This window comes from Alosa alosa, chromosome 6, assembly GCF_017589495.1.
Source record: "Alosa alosa isolate M-15738 ecotype Scorff River chromosome 6, AALO_Geno_1.1, whole genome shotgun sequence".
NCBI lineage: Eukaryota > Metazoa > Chordata > Actinopteri > Clupeiformes > Clupeidae > Alosa > Alosa alosa.
This window is the reverse complement of record NC_063194.1, coordinates 16,965,399-16,984,752: the sequence shown is the minus strand read 5'-3', so window position 1 is coordinate 16,984,752 and position 19,354 is coordinate 16,965,399. Positions and strand designations below refer to the sequence as shown.

At 42.2% G+C, this 19,354-nt stretch overlaps 2 protein-coding genes across 4 annotated transcripts; one reads left to right on the top strand and one right to left on the bottom strand.

Moving 5' to 3' along the window:
* Positions 1 to 329: 329 nt before the first annotated feature.
* Positions 330 to 3,754, bottom strand: LOC125296259. 2 transcript variants are annotated; one of them, XM_048246061.1, is made up of 3 exons: positions 3,641 to 3,754; positions 2,978 to 3,340; positions 330 to 2,734 (listed from the first exon to the last, which is right to left on the bottom strand). In XM_048246061.1, exons 2-3 carry the CDS (start codon positions 3,302 to 3,304, stop codon positions 500 to 502), a joined length of 2,562 nt encoding a protein of 853 aa, XP_048102018.1. In that variant the 5' UTR covers positions 3,305 to 3,340; positions 3,641 to 3,754; the 3' UTR covers positions 330 to 499. The 2 variants fall into 2 exon arrangements, with proteins under 2 accessions (XP_048102018.1, XP_048102019.1); XM_048246062.1 differs by lacking the exon at positions 3,641 to 3,754 and adding an exon at positions 3,427 to 3,627.
* A 328-nt stretch (positions 3,755 to 4,082) lies between these two features.
* On the top strand, positions 4,083 to 18,881 carry LOC125296258 (ankyrin repeat and fibronectin type-III domain-containing protein 1-like). 2 transcript variants are annotated; one of them, XM_048246058.1, is made up of 18 exons: positions 4,083 to 4,648; positions 5,979 to 6,228; positions 6,496 to 6,742; positions 7,053 to 7,253; positions 7,509 to 7,622; positions 7,937 to 8,034; positions 8,248 to 8,338; positions 8,531 to 8,638; positions 9,138 to 9,237; positions 9,450 to 9,579; positions 9,833 to 9,952; positions 10,365 to 10,586; positions 14,602 to 14,768; positions 15,402 to 15,564; positions 16,524 to 16,686; positions 17,101 to 17,267; positions 17,551 to 17,764; positions 17,990 to 18,881. In XM_048246058.1, the coding sequence occupies exons 1-18, from the start codon at positions 4,491 to 4,493 to the stop codon at positions 18,760 to 18,762; spliced, it is 3,486 nt and encodes a 1,161-aa protein (XP_048102015.1). In that variant the 5' UTR covers positions 4,083 to 4,490; the 3' UTR covers positions 18,763 to 18,881. The 2 variants fall into 2 exon arrangements, with proteins under 2 accessions (XP_048102015.1, XP_048102016.1); XM_048246059.1 differs by having other exon boundaries at positions 4,560 to 4,833.
* The last annotated feature ends 473 nt before the right edge of the window (positions 18,882 to 19,354 follow it).

Here is a 19,354-nt window from a genome sequence, read left to right as displayed (position 1 = left end):
CACTGACCATTTTCTCACCCATTCATTTCTAATGGCCGGTCATTTTTGACCGGAAATACACATGGGTGTTCTAAAGTTAAAACACTCAAATTGTTATAAAAATTATCAAAATGTGTTTTGTGTGTTCAGATGTCCTGTGTTAACAAAGTCAAGGAGCCTCATGGTAGTCAGAATAAATTAACAATATTTTTGAGAGAAAAGAATTGTCAATCGGTCACATTTGTCCGCGAACACAACAGGAGGGTTAAGTAGGCCTACATCACTTAATTGTGATGTAGCCTACTCATGGATACAAGCCTAGACAATACAATATTGCAGTTGAATCACAATTGAATTTTATTGCAGTTTATTATATTTTGCTTCTTTATAAGGTTGATTTTAAAAATCATATTATGTGGTTTATGTATACTGAATGAACCATACATTATTTAAGATATTTCCTGCAGCAATTTCTTCAGTCTCTCAAAACTATTAGTTCATAGAGTTTAGTGCTGGTTTCTCATGGCTGCAAAGGCTCTTTCTCTTTAAATGTATGACCGGAGGTGCTTGATCTTGACGGTCCAGAGCCATAGCCTAACATACTCTCCTGATAAATTGCTGAGACAGGTATTTGTAAAAATGATCCAGGCTTCATTTCAGAGGACAGATCCTTGGTTATGTTAGATTTGGACTGAGTGCTATCTATTTTCTCCCTTTTGATCTTTGAGGTATTTTCACCTTCATCGTCAGCCTCATAGCCATTGACCATGTGGTGCTGTTTGGTGAAAAAAATCGGAGGTTTTAGATCAGCTGTTATTGACTTGCTGGTGGCAGCTCCAACCTCAGAGTACGGCCTCCGTCTGTTCTCTCTCTCATGTGCCTTTCCACCTGTTTTTGGTGGAGGCATAAGTTTGGATATGTTGTCATGTAATTCCTCACCAAAGTAGAGAATCTTAGGGTTGAAGCCACAAGGATTTAGATTTTTACTTTTATGCTGACTTGCTTTTGTTGACAGTGTGGAACTTTGAGTAGGGAACCACACAGTGCTTACTCGTCTTGAAACCGGATGTTGACATGGCGGCAAGCAGGGATTCCTGTCTTCGTCTTTTTCATCATCCTTAAAATTGGGATCATTATTTACCTTCTCAGTGCCAAGCAGAGAATTAGGCTTTGCCTTTACATTATAATGACGATTGTCATCTTTGTAAGTGTGTGAGACAATGTCAGATAATAGTTCATTTCTTTGGTTAACCCTTCCTCTGTGATCTATGGTGTTGTTATCTTTTGCTGTAGGCCTGTGCCAGTAGCTGGATGTTGAGGGCAAGCTTTTAATCCCAGATGAAGAGTACATTGATGTCCCTGGAGGTAGACACTTGTTAAATCTGAGTAATGGAGCTGTGGAGGAATCAGAGACTTTCACTGGGGCTTTGGTTGAACTTAGCCTTTTGGAGGAACATGGGTTTCCATGACTCATCGGAAAAACAGATGGTTTTGCATGCAGAGCAAGATGACCATTCACAATGGGTTTTGTCGTGTCATTTGCTTTTTGCAGGTCAAAATTTATCATCTGCTTTGCTGTGGTGAGGATGGGTTTTTCCACAGAGAGTGACACATTGGCTTTATCTGGCTTTAGGTGCAGCCTATGTGAAAAGACATGATCTTCTGCAAGGCATTCAGCTTTTAAATCAGAAATCGTGGCACTTATATTAAGAGGCTGGAGGTCATCATGCATTCCACATAATTCAGGAGAAGAATTGGTTAGTTTTACAAGGCTATCCTTTGCAAGCTCAGTGGCTTTAGAATTACTGTTTACAGTTGCAGCATGAAAAAAAGATGTAGATGAGACATGATTTCCTTTGTTATTCTCTACATCACGCCTCTCAACAGAAGACACTAATGCATTATTATTCGCTGGTATGTGATACTTCTTTTCATCCATGAGGGAAGAGGTGTCATCCCTGAAGCCCATTGATTGGTTGCATCCTCTCTGCAGGGATTCCAGATCTCTCTCTCCAAGGAGAAGTGTAAGATCAGCTGACCTTGTTTCAGAGAAAAAGCTGGTTGAAAAATGAATGGTATCATACTCTGTCGCTTCACTCTTTGTCGGAAATACAGGCAGGAGCTGACAAGGTGTTACGTTGCTTTGCAAAATAAAGGTGCGTTCAGTAGAGAACGGTGTGGGATGCTTTGCACTCTGTTCATCAGTTTCATGTCGAGGGGATGGCTCAAAGTGTCCGTTTGGACGTTCAAGGTCCTGGTGTTTTTCTCGGCTCTCTGATTTTGATACCATGGTTCTTCTTGGATGTTTGTCCCTGTCATCATACAGCTGATTTAAGTACAAAGGTGAGAGGTGTTCCTTACAGTGACCTCCCTGTTTCCCGGCGGTCAATTTGAGAAATGAATTTGAGGCAGCCAACTCGTTGCTTTCTGTGTCAGTAACACCAGCAGTACATGCAGGAGGCAAAATGTTAGACTTAGGATGCTCATCCATCTCATCCTCATGTACTGACATAAACAAAGATCGATGACACCACTGAGTTGGTTCCTCATCCGTCCTGTAGGTCTGTTTAGTCTGGTCTTTTTGGTAGTTGGGGATAGGCTCAAGCACCGAAACAGCCTCTCTAAATGGTAGGTTTTGGTCCTTCATCTTGACAGTTACATTCAAGGATAACTTTGCATTTCCCTCTTCTTTTTCATCACCAGTGAAGGATGGAAGACCTGTGCAGTCATAATAAATGTCTTGTTCTTTATTGATCTGGTGAAATGGAAAATAATATATTAAATGTTCTTATTGGCTTATTGGTTCTGATTTACAATATTTGACTCTTGGGAAACAATGCAAGTCATCACAGCGTCCATGTCTCTAATTTCTCCTCTCTTATCATTATGGGAAAAAAAAATTAGATTTGCATACTAACTATTTATCTTTGGTAAATAACACAAAGGCTTACATAGAAAAGCAGTGGAGCTGGATCCTCATCGACCAGTTAACACTTACCAGTGTTTCCAGCTCATCTTCCCCATCATCTGTGAGCCATGTCAAGGGTGAAACACTTGGGCGTGGATCCTTATCCTCCTCATCCTCCATTCCATGGTATGACACAACGGAACCTGGGCACAGGCTTTGTCGTGCCCTGACCAATATGGCTGAGAGTTGTAACACTCTGTTCTCTGATTCCGGAACACCCTCATCTCCCCTTGTGGAAGTTATACAGCAGGGGTTGAATTCTTCCAGACAGTCCTCATAAACAGAAGACTCGCTGTCGTAATTTTGGTCATCTTCTTGCTGGTTGTTCTCCACATAATTGCTAACATGGATATTCATGTCAGATGGTCTTTTGTGGTTGGTTTCATTTGAGGTCTGTATTGTGAAAAATATGATACATTCTGTTCAGGTTAATTCTATCATTTACAGCTGAATCATAGTTTACAAAGGTATGGCATTACCTCTCCTGTTAACTAGGGGGGAAAACCCCCAAATACTTCTACTCTTCAAACTGTTATTATATTGGCCTTTCTGTGCTTCAGATGCCAAATCCATACACCATATGCCATAGGGCAGGTAGCCTATGTTAGCCTAGCTGTGAGACCTAAGATGATTTTTTCCTAATCCTATTAAGTCTAATACTACAGCAGTACATTCCAACAAAATGTACATTACCCATTCGATGAAATAGAAATGAAAGTATTAATAATTTGTTAATAATTTAACAAATTATCAACTACAATAATTTGTATAGTAGGCTAGTGCCTATGGAGTATAAACCCAGACTGAGGAAAGATCCTCGGACATGAAATGAGACTAGTGGAATGTGATTGCGTCAAAATTCATTGTTACTTCATAGCCTATTTTCCGCATTTCATTTGTGCGCACTGAGCATCAAGGCGCGCTGTTACTTAATCTAAGGATTCAAGAAGGAAGGCCTTCTTGAATTTTGTGGAAAATTCATTAATTTTGCCTTATGATTATACTGAAGGTCAACATGTATTAGTCACTATGACAACAAGTCGTGTCAAATACATAGAGAGAGAAGGGGAGAGAGGGGGGGCGTAGTGCTGTCTATATGGCTACATTCTGTCTCTTGTGACAGATGAGCCTACGTTCAGCAATATGGGATTCGTTGCATTATAATTCGTTGCACTATAAGAAGTAGCCTAGGCTATGGTCTAACTTCGGAACCGAAAAGTGAAGGGGGCGATTCGGCCACAAACATCAGCTCTGCATTACAGCCAACACTTGCGAGCGCTCTCACACATGTTACAGATATACACACACAGGAATCACACTTTATCAATCTTTGACGTTTATTCTTGTAAATCTGTTAGTAAACAGGAACTGACCCTAAAATACGCGTTACCCTACTGTAACCACTTCCTTTCAAGACTACTGCTATGTGGCCATTTATGGCCTGTGCATAGCAGCATCCTTTGATGTTGACGCAGGCATAACGGTCGTTTTTCCAGTTGTTCATTTTGATTGTCAGCAGCCTAGAACTAACTTTTATTGCACGATGTCTTACAAAGTAGCAACCACACCAAATGCCACAATAGTCTCTTGTTGTAGTAGGAGCAATCGAACCTGTCACACTGTATCTTCACCAGCCCCATTTTGGCTACGTAGAACTTCGAGAGGGGGGCGGTATTTTCTCAGTGTCATCGCACTTGGCAGGTAAAGTTAGCCTACAAACACTAGTCCACAGTTGACGTTGTCTGAGCTCTGCACTGAAACTCGTTTCACTGCTTGGAAATGCCATTGAATTTGGAATTTAACATTAGGAAGTTTCTGAATCTATAGCATAGGTTGTCAAATTAACACGGATTCCACGGATCTTCGCCTACATTTAATATTTAAAAGTAAGTTGTTGGCTACCTACACATAAGCTTAATTTTAAATAATATAAAATAGTTTGACCTATACCTAACCTATAATGTGAATCTGTAAGTGTTATTTGAGTTTGGTCTAAAAAGCTGAGTAGCATAGTTTTTAAGACTATAAAGTCCAACATGGAGCTCCTATGTTTAGCTAAGGCTACTTTTAGGCAATATATAGGCCTATGCTTGACACTTGCACTTGCACTATGCTTGCACTTAACAAGTGTTAGCGCAACTCCATAACGTCGACCACAACTATAAAGTCCTATAACAACTGAATTACGCGCACTAATACATTCATGTACGAAACAGTGTTGTAGGCAGGAATTTGAATAAACAAAAGTGCAGGGCAAGGGACTTATTATGTTGATGAGAGAGGAGCAGCATCTCCAAGCTGTGGCTGGTGTGTGGGTGAAAGTGATACAAGATATGTCTGTGGATGACAGAGAGGCCTTGTGGAACACCAGGGTCTGCCCAGAGAACAGTGTAGGCTATTTCTCTGAGATAGAAAAAAGAGAGACCAAGGCACAGTATCAGTGTTCTCCTGAGAGACTTCTCAGTTTGTGCATGGTGGAATGGCAGTGTTGACAGAGGCATGGATAGAGAGGACAGTAATGTACTCAGACTAGGAAGTCTTCTCAGTTTGGCGAAGTGAACTGCCAAAAAAAGAGCTACAGAAATAGAATGAAAATGATGAAAAGATGACCAGTTGCACCTGTTTTCACGTGGGAAACTGACTTTTGGACATTTCTCAAAATAATTTAATTTTGGTTTTCTTTTTCTGCTCATAAGTACAAACAACCTTGTCCACTGAGCGTGCAAAGTTGTTATTTTCACGCAAATGCAAATTCTATTTTCATATTCTTAACTAGTCAATATTCTCTCCATAAGATTTGCATGTAAGGAGGCGTGTTCGTCACAAAGAGTATTTGTTTTTCTTTTGTGCGTCATTGTGCAACTGTCCTGTTGTTCTGCTCACATTTCATCTTATCTCTCATCCTGTTTCGGCCTTTCTTCAGCTCACAACCATTCTTGTAGATGCACCCAAGGGTCTAGCTTCCTAATCTACTGTCTCTAGCACCTTCTTTTTCTTCCCTTACCTTGCCTCCCTCTATTTCTATACCCAGAGCACAACCAACATCCAGCCCTCAAGCGTTGCCATCGGTTGGCATGTCTCTGTCCACAAAAGAGTTCCCCCAGAGGAGAAAGTCTCTGGGACCGGTCTCTCCGAAACGCATCTACAGGAACCTCTCCGTTAGACTCAAGGGTGGAGAGTCGCTCACAGATGGGGAAACAGTTGCAGCCAAGCACCAGTGCAGGGCCTCATCCACCGTCAGACCCAACAAGGAGACCCAACTTTCCTGTTGGGTCTGTTTTGTAAGCTCTATAATATATTGAATTATATTTATATATTAATAAATAAGTAGAAGATTTGAATAAAGCTCTAACTTTCAGATGAGTAGGTTGTAACATGACAGTGTTTTTCAAATCCTTGGGTATTAATTCTGAAGCTGCCATTTCCACACCAAATAATTTAATGGCAATGCTTTTAGAACTGACATTTAGAAAATTAACAGTTTTGTTGTTGCTATGTCTTATTCTTAGCGTATGTTCAATCCACGCTGTGTGCATTTCTTTCCTCAGTACACAACTCTGTGGGAGGCCGTGGAGAGTGAGGACACGCTGGCTGTCCAGAGCCTGTTGTCCAGGGACAGAGCATGCGGGGGAGGAGAGAAAGCTGAGCAGAGGGGGAAGTGGGAGAAGGATCGGGAGAGGGGAGTGAACAGCATTAGCGAACAGGGCCTGGTGCCATTAGACGTGGCTGTGCTCACCCACAATTTCCCTCTGCTACAGGTGCTCATCAAGGCAGGGGCCAGACATAATCCATACTGTAAGTATCAGGTGTTTGCATTATGTTATGGATAGTCATATTTCATGGAATGACAGGGATGATTATTGCCACAGATAATAATTATGTAGTAGGCAGATTGTGTAAGGCTTGCCATTTGTTTTCCCTGAGTGCTGTAATATCGACACATGAACTTAGCAACTCAGCACTGCTAGCAGAATGTCAGCAAATCATATCTGTGTAATGCAAAGGCAAGATGAAATGTAAATGTAATGTGATTGTTATGTTAATAAAGTATTATTTCATAATGTATTGCCTCTCTCTCTCTCTCTCACTCTCACCATCCCCTCAGCGTGCCGTCCATCAGAGTGGGCTCTGAAGCTGGACGCTCTGGTGACTCTGGCGGGTCAGAAGGTGGAGGAGCACCGGAGGGTGGTGCTGAGTCGGGCTAAGGCGGCAGTTCACCTGCAGGCTAGCGCCCAGCGGCAGCTGCACAACTGGACCCTCCGGCACCAGCTGTACTGCAAGATGAGGGAGAGCTTCCATCTCACAGGTTGGACAGGTCATACATACTGTATCTGTAGCGTCACAGGGCAGTGGTCAGGAATGGGGCATGTTTGATTCTCACCCACCAAATGAGATATTTTAATGCCTGCTTTGACTAGAAAGCACTTTCTGTTCAAAGATTCTACTCAGTGTTGTTGTTAGTTGATGTTGATTTGATCCTATTGTTAATCATAAGTGCCATACATTTTCATTAAGATTAAAATGTGTGTGTGTGTACATGTGTATGTATTTTCCTTCTCAGTTCTTCCTGGCCCTCCCAGCAGTGCTGTCTTGCATGTGACCAGTGCCTCGTCGTTGTTAGTGTCAGTCAGAGAGCCGACTGGCATGGCCACTGGACTGATCACTCGCTACAGAGGTGACTTACCATCCCACGGCAGCACATCATGTTCAGCCTGCTGGTTTTTAAAGAATCTTAAAACAGAAATATAATAAATAATATATAATAATAATAAAGTGCACCATGTCCTATAATTTGAATAAACATACACACTGTACAGTATAATGTACAAATACAATGCACCATAATATTTGATATAAATTTGGATCACTTTGAGTAGGTCTGTAGTGCTATATGCAAAAAACAGTTACTCTATCTGTCCTAATGAATATTGAATTGTACTCATATCTTCATGATCTTTCTGCTTCTGGATCTTTCTCATCCATCCCTAGTGGAGTGGAGCACCTCAGAGACCTTTCAGCCCATTTGTGGAACTGGCTTCATCACCAACATTAAGAGCCCTGTCTTTCACATCACTGGACTGAGCACTGTAAGGCCACAGCTAGAGCCTCAATCTCTCAGCAAAATATAGTATGTGGACTGGGACTGTGAAGTTTGAATTGGTTTAAGGGTCAGATGCAATACATCCTATTGTCTGTACAAAGCGAGACACTGACATCTAACCACTTACCTCAGTTTCTGAAGAAAATGTTGTTGTTATGAGAGCTTTATGAAGAAACTGGCCACTTGCCTTGTGTCTCAGGGTGTGCCGTATCACGTGAGGGTGAGCGCCTACAACGTGAGAGGATGGGGTGCAGCCCAGACCAGCAGTCCAACTTGTGCCGCTCCATCCAGTGAGTTACAGCCGCACAACTTTGTTGTATCACTTTGACAAGTATGAAGTACCAGAAGGAAATTGTTGGACCATGGAATAAAGATTAATGTTGGAGATCTCAAACATCCCCTTGACTTACAATGAAGTTGGGAGAGAAAGTTCCTAATCAGGATTCTGTTCATAAATGTGTTGAGTGTGGCTCCCCCTACAGGCTGGTTGGAGTGTAACAGCGTACGGGTGCGGAACCAGACACAAGAGGCCGAACTCAGGAGGATCCTGGAACAGATCAGAGAGCCACACTACAGAGGATACTGCACAGGTACACTACAGCCTACTCTACAGCTATCCTGTTCACTTCAGTTTCACACAATTTATAACAGGTGCATTTAAAGAGTAAGAATTGTCATAATTAAGTATCACAACATTCTGTTGAATTTTCAAGTACATCATACTTCTTTTTTTTTTTAAAAAGAAAAAAGCCGGTTAGAGAACAGGTACTATAGTTATTAAGTACTAAAATAAAATCAGCTTAATGATGAATTTGGATTAAGGTTCATGATGGTGCTGATTAATGTGCAATAAACACCACTCTATTTACATAAATACGACAGTTAAGTAACGTTATAGGAAAATCCCCTAGGCATCATTCACCATCCCTCATGTTATCATGTTAATTCTGAATAAACATACAGGCAAAATAATTTTCTTCAGCCTCAGGTCTGAAAATAGGACCTTCCTCTGTCCTGTTTCTCCACTAATCACTCCCCCAACCCATCTTTGCCTTCTGTTGATCCTGTCTGCGGGGTGTGATGTCATAGAGAAGGGCCGCCAGATGAATGCGTCCAAGCGTCGGTCTGTGTCTCGTGGTCTGAAGCAGCTCTTTCAGTCGGCCACCAAGTTTGTGCGTCTACTGCAGAGGTGAGGGGGCCGCCATGTTAGCCCCAGAATTAGAATGGATTTTCCAGTCGTTGATGAATTGTTAATAGTACGACTTTCTTCTATTACTGTAGTAAGTTTTACTTCATTTGATTATCTTTACTTGTACTGTATTTGTACTGCATATGGTTGTTTTATGATTAAAAACCCGATTTAACCTGAACTAGAAAATGTTTGCTTATTTTCTCTTTAAGGGGCGTGTACCTGGCAACAGTATTTTACCACAAGGACAACTTCCTGGTCACAGCAGAGGATCAATTTCCATTGGTGGAGATCCAATGCTGCTCCACCTCCATCATTCAGGACTTCCTCTGGTTTGCCAAGGTGCTCATTTTTTTTCCCTTTTTATAGAGTATATTGATATTGACATGATTTCCTACATGTTCCTATATGTATGTATACAGTACATACTTTTTCATAATTACATTTTTCTTTCTTTCATGTCACACACACATATCCACCTTAAACATATACACACTACGGAACACTATTTAAAAACACTTTGTCTTTCTCACTGATTCTCTGTCTCTCTCTCTCACACACACACACACACACACACACACACACACACACACAGTTGTCCTGTGCTTGGCAGCAGGTGCCTTGGCTTCAGCAGGCCCTCAGCTCCTCCCTCTCTTCTTCCTCGTCCCTCCTTCAGAACAGACAGAACATCCTGAGAGCGGTTGCACAACTGCAGGTGAGAGTTTAATTCAATTCAGTCCAATTACATTTTATTGATGATTATGGTTATGGTTATGGTTACGCTTTTGTCCAAAGCGACATGCAAATACAAAACAATATAATACTTAAATTGAACAGGGAACAAATTAAGATGTTGGTCAGACTAATAATAAGGAGAATAGCAGTAATAAACAATTTACATTTACCTGTATTTAGTGCCAAAAACAAATCAAAAGTGTCAAGGCACTTCATACAGCCCAGAGCCTGAACTCAGAATCATCCTGCCTAAAGACCTCCACTCCATCTCAGATTATCTGGTCTTTTGTTTCTCACCTTTGACCTTCTGACTCTTCACACCATAGACTGTATACAGTCTATGCTTCACACACACCCACTACACTCACTCACCCCATCCCTTCCCTCTGCAGTCCTCCCTGGGGACAGAGGACCTGGGCCAGGTCTACTTTGAGCCTCTGAAGGACAGGCAGGGCAACGTGCTGCTGGTCACCCTGAGGGAATGCTCACCGCCCAGCCATCCGCCAGACCCTCCCCTGCGGTGGGTGCCCATGTCCCGCCTGGAGAAGAGCCACAGCCACACGCCTCTACTGCCTGAGCCCACAGCCATGGACACCCTCACAGAGCAACTCAAGGTGAGCATCTAGGTGTCTCATCTCTACACACATGACTGGATGATTCACTGTACCACTTAAATTACAAACTGTACTGTTGTCCGTCCTTCGGATGAGACGTTAAACCAAGGTCCTGACTCACTGTGGTCATTAAAGATCCCATGGCACTTATCGCAAAGAGTAGGGGGTTCCCCGGTGTCCTGGCTAAATTCCCAATCTGGCTCATTCAATTTGGCCCCCTAATCATCCCCCACTGTAATTGGCTCATTCACTCCCTCACTCTCCACCTCAAGCTGGTGTGTGGTGAGCGTTCTGGCGCATAATGGCTGCCGTGCATCATCCAGGTGGGTGCTACACATTGGTGGTGGTTACTAGTGAGGTCCCCCCATCCATGTGACGCGCTTTGAGTAAAAAGCGCTATATAAATGTAATGTGTTGTTGTTGTTGTTGTTGGCTGAGGTAGGGTAGAGTGTAGGGCCGTATACACACAATAACTGTACACACAGCAATATTATTACAGCAATATAACACTGTTTGTGTCTGTTTTTGTTGCCATCCATCGTCTGAAACGTAGGTTAAGCATTACTTTTACTTCAATCTTTAGGTTAAAGGTCAAGGTTGAAGTCTCTCTAGACCCACTGTGTGTTTAATAGCAACTGTCCACATATATAAATAAACACATTGGCGTCAAATTAACTCCAATTGACTCCATTATACAGTGCAACCGAAAAGTTTTCAGACCCTTTCAAGTTTTCCACATTTTGTTTTGTTTCAGACTCATCTTAAAATGGATCCAATTATTATTTTTTCCTCATCAATCTACACATAATACTCCAACACTCTGCAAAAAAGCAGGTGTTTGGAGTGTTTTGTAAATTTATAAAAAATAAAAGTGTGAAAAATTCCTTTTACATAAGTATTCAGACCCTTTGTTATGACACTTGCCATTGAGCTCTGGTTCATCCTACTTCTATCAGTGGTCCTTGAGATGCTTCTACAACTTGATTGGAGTCCACCTGTGCCTAAATTAAATCACTGGACATTTGATGGTCTATGTCAAAGTGAAAACCAAGCCACAAGGTCGAGAGAATTGTCCGTAGACCTGCGAGACAGGGTTGTGTGAAGACACAGATCTGGGAAAGGATACAAGAAAATTTCTGCAGCATTGAGCCCAAGAGCACGGTAGCCTCCATCATTCTCAAGTGGAAAAGTTTGGAACAACCAACAGTAGGGTGCATCATCCGCCTTGACAAATGCAAATTAATCTGTCCCTATGCTTATTATGTTCCAATAAGCAAAAAAACATTCCTGGTAAATTTTGAAGTAAATTGGATAATATTTAGGTGGCCCACCATTAACCTTTATGAATGGTCGAAATTGTTGCCAAATTCAGGAAATCACCTCACAATATGGAGGACTATGGGGGTATATTTTACATTATTTCACTATTATCAATTTGTTAGCCAGTAGTTATTTGAATAATAACTGTATTAAGGGCATAAAGAACACAGCTCATTGGATAAACATTGGGTTTCTTTATGTTGTCATACATATTTTGGTGATTTTTTTTTATGAATATGTTATTTGATGAAAAACATGTGTATTGCAACACTTGTCATTAATCATTTAATTTAACTATTGTTGCTATGGTGTTAAAAAAATCAGATATAGGCTACATGCGTGAGACTATTTTGTTTAGTGTAGAGTAGTAGTTGTATCACACAGGATTACATAAACTTTCTTGCAACATGGCTTCTAGTAGAGAGTGTATTAGTAATGCCAATCCACAGTCTTCAAAATGTACTCTGTCTACAAGACGTCTTGGATATTTGGTTTGGGCAGTGGCCTTGTTCAGGATGACTCGATTATCTCTGGATCCAGTCTTCCAAACTGTCGCCAAGTTCTCAGTTGCTTCATGTGGTATCTTTCGGATGGTTCATCAGAAAACAGAACAAAGTGGGAATCAGCAAATATCGTACTGTCCCAGGTGTCCAGCTTTTATAAAAAGGCCAATATTCCTTTGATATCAGAAAGAAAAGCCTGTGAAAAAATAATCAAACTTTTAAGTATAAGTATGTACTCTTTTGATCCCGTGAGGAAAATTGGGTCTCTGCATTTATCCCAATCCGTGAATTAGTGAAACACACTCAGCACACAGTGAACACACAGTGAGGTGAAGCACACACTAATCCCAACACAGTGAGCTGCCTGCTACAGCGGCGCTCGGGGAGCAGTGAGGGGTTAGGTGCTTTGCTGTGGATGGGAGAGCAGTGCTCAACCACTTCCCCTGCCCACATTTTCCTACTGCTCGGGGATCGAACCGGCAACCCTTTGGTTACAAGCCCGAAACCCTAACCAGTAGGCCACAGCTGCCCCCAAATGGCATGAATGGCATTGATTTAGATGAAAATGCCAAACTCTGAGCTATCCCACTGAAACGACGGACCAGCCCAGCTACACTGGAGAAACTTCAGAAGATGGAGAATAAACTTGACAAGACTTTTGCTCTGTGGCCACAGAACGCTGAAAGCTTGGTGAAGAACAAGGTGAACTTGTTACTTCTGGAGTCCATGAAAAATGACCGCCAGGCCACATTTGGTTAATTTGATAAGGCATTAGCTGACCACATATATATTGTTTTCCAGCCTTCAAATTTGGTACTGGGAAAACCCATGAGAGCAAGCTTTTATTGATAGTTTACTTTCATGCTGTTTATTTAAAATACATGGCAAAGGCAATTTTTATTACATCTTCCACGAAAATGTACACTACTGCCATATCTCAGGAAGTAATAAAGATAGAGACACAACTCACACCAAATGTTGCGAAAAGTCCATATTTATATTCAACTTCCATTGACATTATAGGGCTAGACCCATTATTTTTGGCGCCTTTTTGTGGACAGATGGAATTTTTTGCCGGGAGATTCCCAAAAAGCACCTGAACAACTCTCAGACATGAGAAGTAAAATCATCTGGTCTGATGAAACGAAGACTGAACTATTTGGCCACAATTCTCAACGGCGGATGTGGAAGAAACCAGGCACAGAGCTGCACTGATGTTTGTCTTTCTTTACGCTTCTCTCATCCTCTCAAACGAACTCTGGATGTCATTCATAGTGACCATTGGGTCCTTGGTTACATGTCTGACCAAGGTCCTTCGTCCCGGATTACTCAGTTTGGCTGAGCAGCCAGAACTAGGACTGTTGGTTGATCCAAACTTTTCAATTTGAGAATGATTGAGGCTACCATGCTCTTGGGCACTTTCAATGCTGCAGACATTTTTGTGTATCCTTCCCCAGATCTGTGTCTTCACACAACCCTATCTCACAGGTCTATGGACAATTCTCTCGACCTCGTTGCTTGGTTTTCACTCAGACATACACCATCAACTGTGAGACCTGTGCCTTTCCTAATAATGTCCAGTGATTTAATTTAGGCACAGGTGGACTCCAATCAAGTTGTAGAAGGATCTCAAGGACCATTGATAGAAGTAGGATTCACCAGAGCTCAATTGAAAGTGTCATAACAAAGGGTCTGAATACTTATGTAAATTGAATATTTCAGTATTTTATTTTTTATAAATTTACAAAACATTCCAAACACCTGTTTTTTTGTGTAGTGTTGGAGTATTGTGTGTAGATTGATGAGGGAAAACATTAATTGAATCCATTTTAAGATGAGTCTGAAACATAACAAAATGTGGAAAACTTGAAAGGGTCTGAAAACTTTCCGATTGCGCTATAGGTGCCAAATGACATGTTGAACAAGCTGATCAACTTTCAAACCGCAACGCGAGTGTCAGTTAAAGCAAACCGTTTGTGTTACCATCAGAACAAGATAGAACTTGTTATGGTCTGAGCGTTGCATTACGCTTGCCGCTGCTGCTTGCCGCTGGCTAATGTGATCCCCAGAGCTGCCAACTCTTACACATTGAGAGTGAGATTCATTCATTTGATTGGCTCCATGTGCTCTTACACCAATCAAATGCGTGAGGGTTGGCAGCTGATCCCCGCCTAAGAGTATTCTCTTTCCAGGAGAAGCTGGCCTACCACAGACGCAGCATACAGCAGGCCCAGCCTGGACTCTACGTGGGCATCCTGAAGCTGTGCAGCTCCGTGGAGCAGCTCCGAGTGCTGGTGCCTCAGCGGCTGCCCAACCTGCTCTGCCACGCCAGGGTGCGAAGCAACCCCCATGTCTCCAGGTAACGCTAGGGCTGGAGCTACACACTGTAGCTGTTTCCCAAAGTCAAGGAAGCATACTCAACGGCCGCCTTTTCAAGGACGCCACTGCACTGTTCCAATGTCAAGAATACTCCGAAATAAGCGCCTGTGCATCTGTGGATCCTCAGGTGAACAAAAATGCTCATAATCCTCTGTGTTGACATGCATCGGAGCAGCGCCATTGTCAAAACAGAAGCGCTCAGGCGGAACCGCGGTGACATGCACGTCCACACTAGCTAGTCTGTTCCAAAGTAGAGTCCGAAAACGCTAGGGAGGGCTCTAGCCTCATCTTTGTAGAACCCAACTTGCAAGGAAGCATTCTACCAAGAAAGCATGCTCGACTTTGGGAAACAGCATTTATGTACCAATGCTGTGAGAGAGAGGGATACTGATAGACTGAAATAGTTTACGTAATTCACACAAAAAAGTTTCTAATCTCTTTCATTGACAGTGTCAGGCATTAATTGGTTCACAGTTATGTTTTTGTGTGTGTGTGTGTGTGAGTGTGTGTGATAAGCTCACTGATGTGATATTTTGTCATATAGGTTGTATTCACAGCATTCAGTAAACTTACATTCTCCTGTTTACTGCATCTGAGTTGTGTTTATTTTTAGGGAGGAGTGGGAGTGGTTGCTGAAGCATGCGCTACCCTCAGGTGTCGACACTGCCGGGGAGGATGACTGCGCGATTGAAAGCTTTGGGCTGGAGGAGTTTGTGCACTCGCTGAGATCTGCTGTCACTACGCTGCTGACTCGACTCAATATTCCCCTCTACAGGGTAAACTCCTGCCAAGCACTCATCCGTACATACACCCATACACCCACAACCTTAGAGCCCATGAGAGCTCTGAGTAAATAGGCTTGGCTCTGAAACTGAGTTTATCAATCAAATAAGCTTTTATTATTTTTTTTAATTTATATTTTATTGTTTTTCCAGGGAAAGGGGAAGTGGGGAACAACACACATTAAGAACAGAACTATGTACATACAGGGAGTTTGTCACATACATATTCCTACAATAGGATACATTTACATTATAAAGTCATATTAATAAGGTCGGGCTGTTAGGCCACTTCGCTGGAGCAAAGAAATACCATTTCAACCATCGCTCTAAAAAGAGTTCCATTTTTTGGTTAACATAGGCTGTTATTTGTTCCATCTTGTATATTTCCACCACAATGTCTCTCCATGTACCCAGTGTTGGGCTTTCTGGTTGTAGCCATTTTCTTGTGATAGCTTTTTTGCTGGCCACCAACAGAATGTTCATTAAGTATTTGTCCACTTTCAGCCAGTCTTGAGGAACACATCCCAGATATAAAGTCTTAAAGTCTAGTGGCAAATCCTCTCTGAAAATGTCCTGTATTGAATTATGTATTTCTGACCAAAAACCTTGAATTTTTGGGCAATCCCAAAAACATGGTGGTGATTTGCACTTTGTTGACCACATTGTCTTCAGCAGGTAGGGGTGGTGTCCAAATAAGCTTTTAGACAGTGTTTCAATATTAGTTTTTAATTCCTCTTGTTTCATGTTGTATATTTATGACGTGGGAAGCAGTTTGGGATTCTTTGTGCTAGTCCAACAATCAATCGTGTGAGTGTTCAATTTAAGAGTAGCCTACTGTTGGAACAATATGGGATCTCCATAGAAATGTGTTTTCGGCAAAATCAAAATCTTACACCAGCTACAAATTATATTAAATTATATTTTGCACTGTCGATTCCTTCTGACCCCTTCAGGCTTATCAGTACCGGGTGTACACACAGGAGTTGCTTCAGTTTGGGGACCAACTCTCCATGCTGCTTCTGCTGCCTCCAAGTGAGGAATTTAGTGCCAGCTATTGGCCAATAGAGGGCGCCCAGGAACCTGGGATTACCTTGCCTTTGCAGATCTTTGAGCTAGGTAAACTCATCAGAGCAATGGTGCTCAATACACAGGCTTATGGTCCTTTGAGGCCAATAAAGTCACATATTGTATATTTTTCGCATTCATGTGAACTAAAATTTTTGATTTGACCAATTATAGCATTAGTAAGGACTAATGCTGCATATGCTTTGGTTGTTCAACTGGTCAGCACTGAATCACACATGCTCTTCCAGTGAAACTGACGGGAATCAGACTTCATTTTCCCTACATTTGAGACTTTTCAATTCACCTTTGTTCCATTCCAATAGTGAGCATATACATACACCGTACCTGCAGAAGATATATTTCAGATTCCTTCAGCTTATTTGGCTGTATCTGTTATGTTGTAGTGATAAACATGTGGGCACCTCAGACATTGTTGACACTGACAGTACCTCTCATTTCCCCCAGTGCACTTCTGGGCGTACGCACGAGACTTCCTATCGCAATACTGCCAGGCCTGGGTGAGGCTGGAGCTGGATGCCTACCTCTGCCAGCAGGCTCTGCGGGAGGCCCTGGACAGCAAAGAGGTCTCGGAGGCCAAAGAACGAAACAGCCACATCACACAGCTCTCAAAGGTCAGATGTCTGGTGGACAACAGCGTTAACAAATAGTAGTCAATGAAATCATTATATATTTTCACTGCTTATATGGCACAAAACACATATGTCCACAAAATGGCCATTAAACAAACACGCTATTTCATTTAAGTATTATTCGTCTATATTTGCCACTCATTGTACATAGATTTCATTATGGAATCTTTTACCAAATTGTGTACATTTATCACTTTATAGAGGGAACAAGAGCACTTCTAATTGAAAATATCATTAAAATCCCACCTTATCCTATGCACTTTAGAGCTTGGAGGTGGTGTGGCGTGAGGCGAGATGGATCATGGATGTAATGCAGTGTGTTCGGTCCAAGCGTCCCACCAGCACAGGAGCAGTGCCTCTTGGGTTGGTCATGGGTGGGCAGCCTCCGCCACCTTCTCCTGCTGCCAGTGGAGAGAAGGAGAACAGAGATGTTCCCATAGTCTTGCCTCCTCACCTGCTCAATCCACAAGCAGATGAAGGTAACCTAGACTCATGTGACATGGACTTATTTTCATATCTTGAAGCGAAGCCAAGAAGGTTTTGTGTATTCATTTATTGTATTGTTTTAGATCAATATCTGTGTATTCTGATTCTTATTTTTTGACAAAATAATGTGATGTTTGTCTACAATTCTGTTTTATTGAAACTAGTATATGCTATATATACACCTTCATTTCGGGTATAATTTAACCTCTGTCTTTTAGAGGGTATGAACATGCCAGATTCAGTGGATCCAGCCAGCCATGATATAACTGTGTCAGGAGGAACCATGCCAGACCTAGAGAATATCCCTCCCTCCGCTGAGGAGTACGCACTGGGAGCCCCCGCTGCAGAGATCCAGTCTTTCGGCACACAGTACCTCAGCCCGCCCCAGCCAGACATCTTCTATGGGGCAATTGGGGCTCAGTTTTTATCTGACATTCAAGAGGAGCCTGGCACATTGTCCTGCATCAAGGAACCAGACTTCCTGCACCCATGCAGCTTGCATGAAGAGTGTGTTGGAGAGAAGGAGGCTGTGATGGTGGGAGAAATGCTGGGCATGTTGGACAAGCTAGACCTGTGTGGCGAGACGTTCTTCAGCTTTGAGGGGCTGGACCCTCCAATAGATCCAGTGGGTCACTTTTGCGTGTTGGGGGCAGAATGCAGAGACTGCACAGCCAGCCTCCTCGAAAGCTGCAGTCCGGCCACAGACATCAATCTGGAACATTATCAACCTTTACTTGACCAGGGAAGTTCGTTGGGCTTCACTGATAAGATCTGTGGACTCCATGAACATCCTGAACTCTGTGCGCTGGAGGGACCCTCGATGGGCTTCCTCCCACACTCACTCTTGCCTTCTTCCCCCTGTGGTGGCACTGTAAACCCGAGCCCTGGGCTTGATGGGGAGAGTCCTATAGCATACCCTACCAGTAGAGGGAGCAGTATGCCTGTAAGGAGTCTGGTGGCATGGGTGACCTCTGCTGACCAGAAGTCTTGACAGTATAGCTCCTCAAAATAATGAAATGATAGCCATCTTGCTAAACTTGTCAGAAGGGTAGATATAGCCTGTCATGATTTATTAATGTTTAATAAAATTAAGAGTTTATGAGACTAAAAGGCCTCTGTTGTGCAGTGTGGGCTTGAGGACTGCTGGTGGGTCTTGGTGCTTGGACTGGGTGGTTTCCTGACACAACTGAGCAGGTCACTGGGAAAAAAAAAACACTTGAATGTCATTTGATCCTATTTTTTAAAGTCAAGGTAAAGAAACAAGTTTAGTCTACCCATATTATATGAGTGTCATAGTTCAGAAATATATGAACTACATATTATGTAGCCTATTTATTTAATAATATAGCCTATTAATTTTACTATAGAAATGATAGAGATACAGATAGCCTATTTTACTGCGTCTAGGCTTATGGAGTAACAAAGCTGGTCAGTCTAGTTCGCAAACGTGGTAAACATTTCCTGTAAACTAGGCAAAGTAAAACAGGTTATCATCAGTTATTGTTTCAGTAAAAACTGTTTGTTGTGTGGTTTTTCATTCCAAAGCAACTTCTTTCGTGAAATAAACAGAATGCACTTTATCG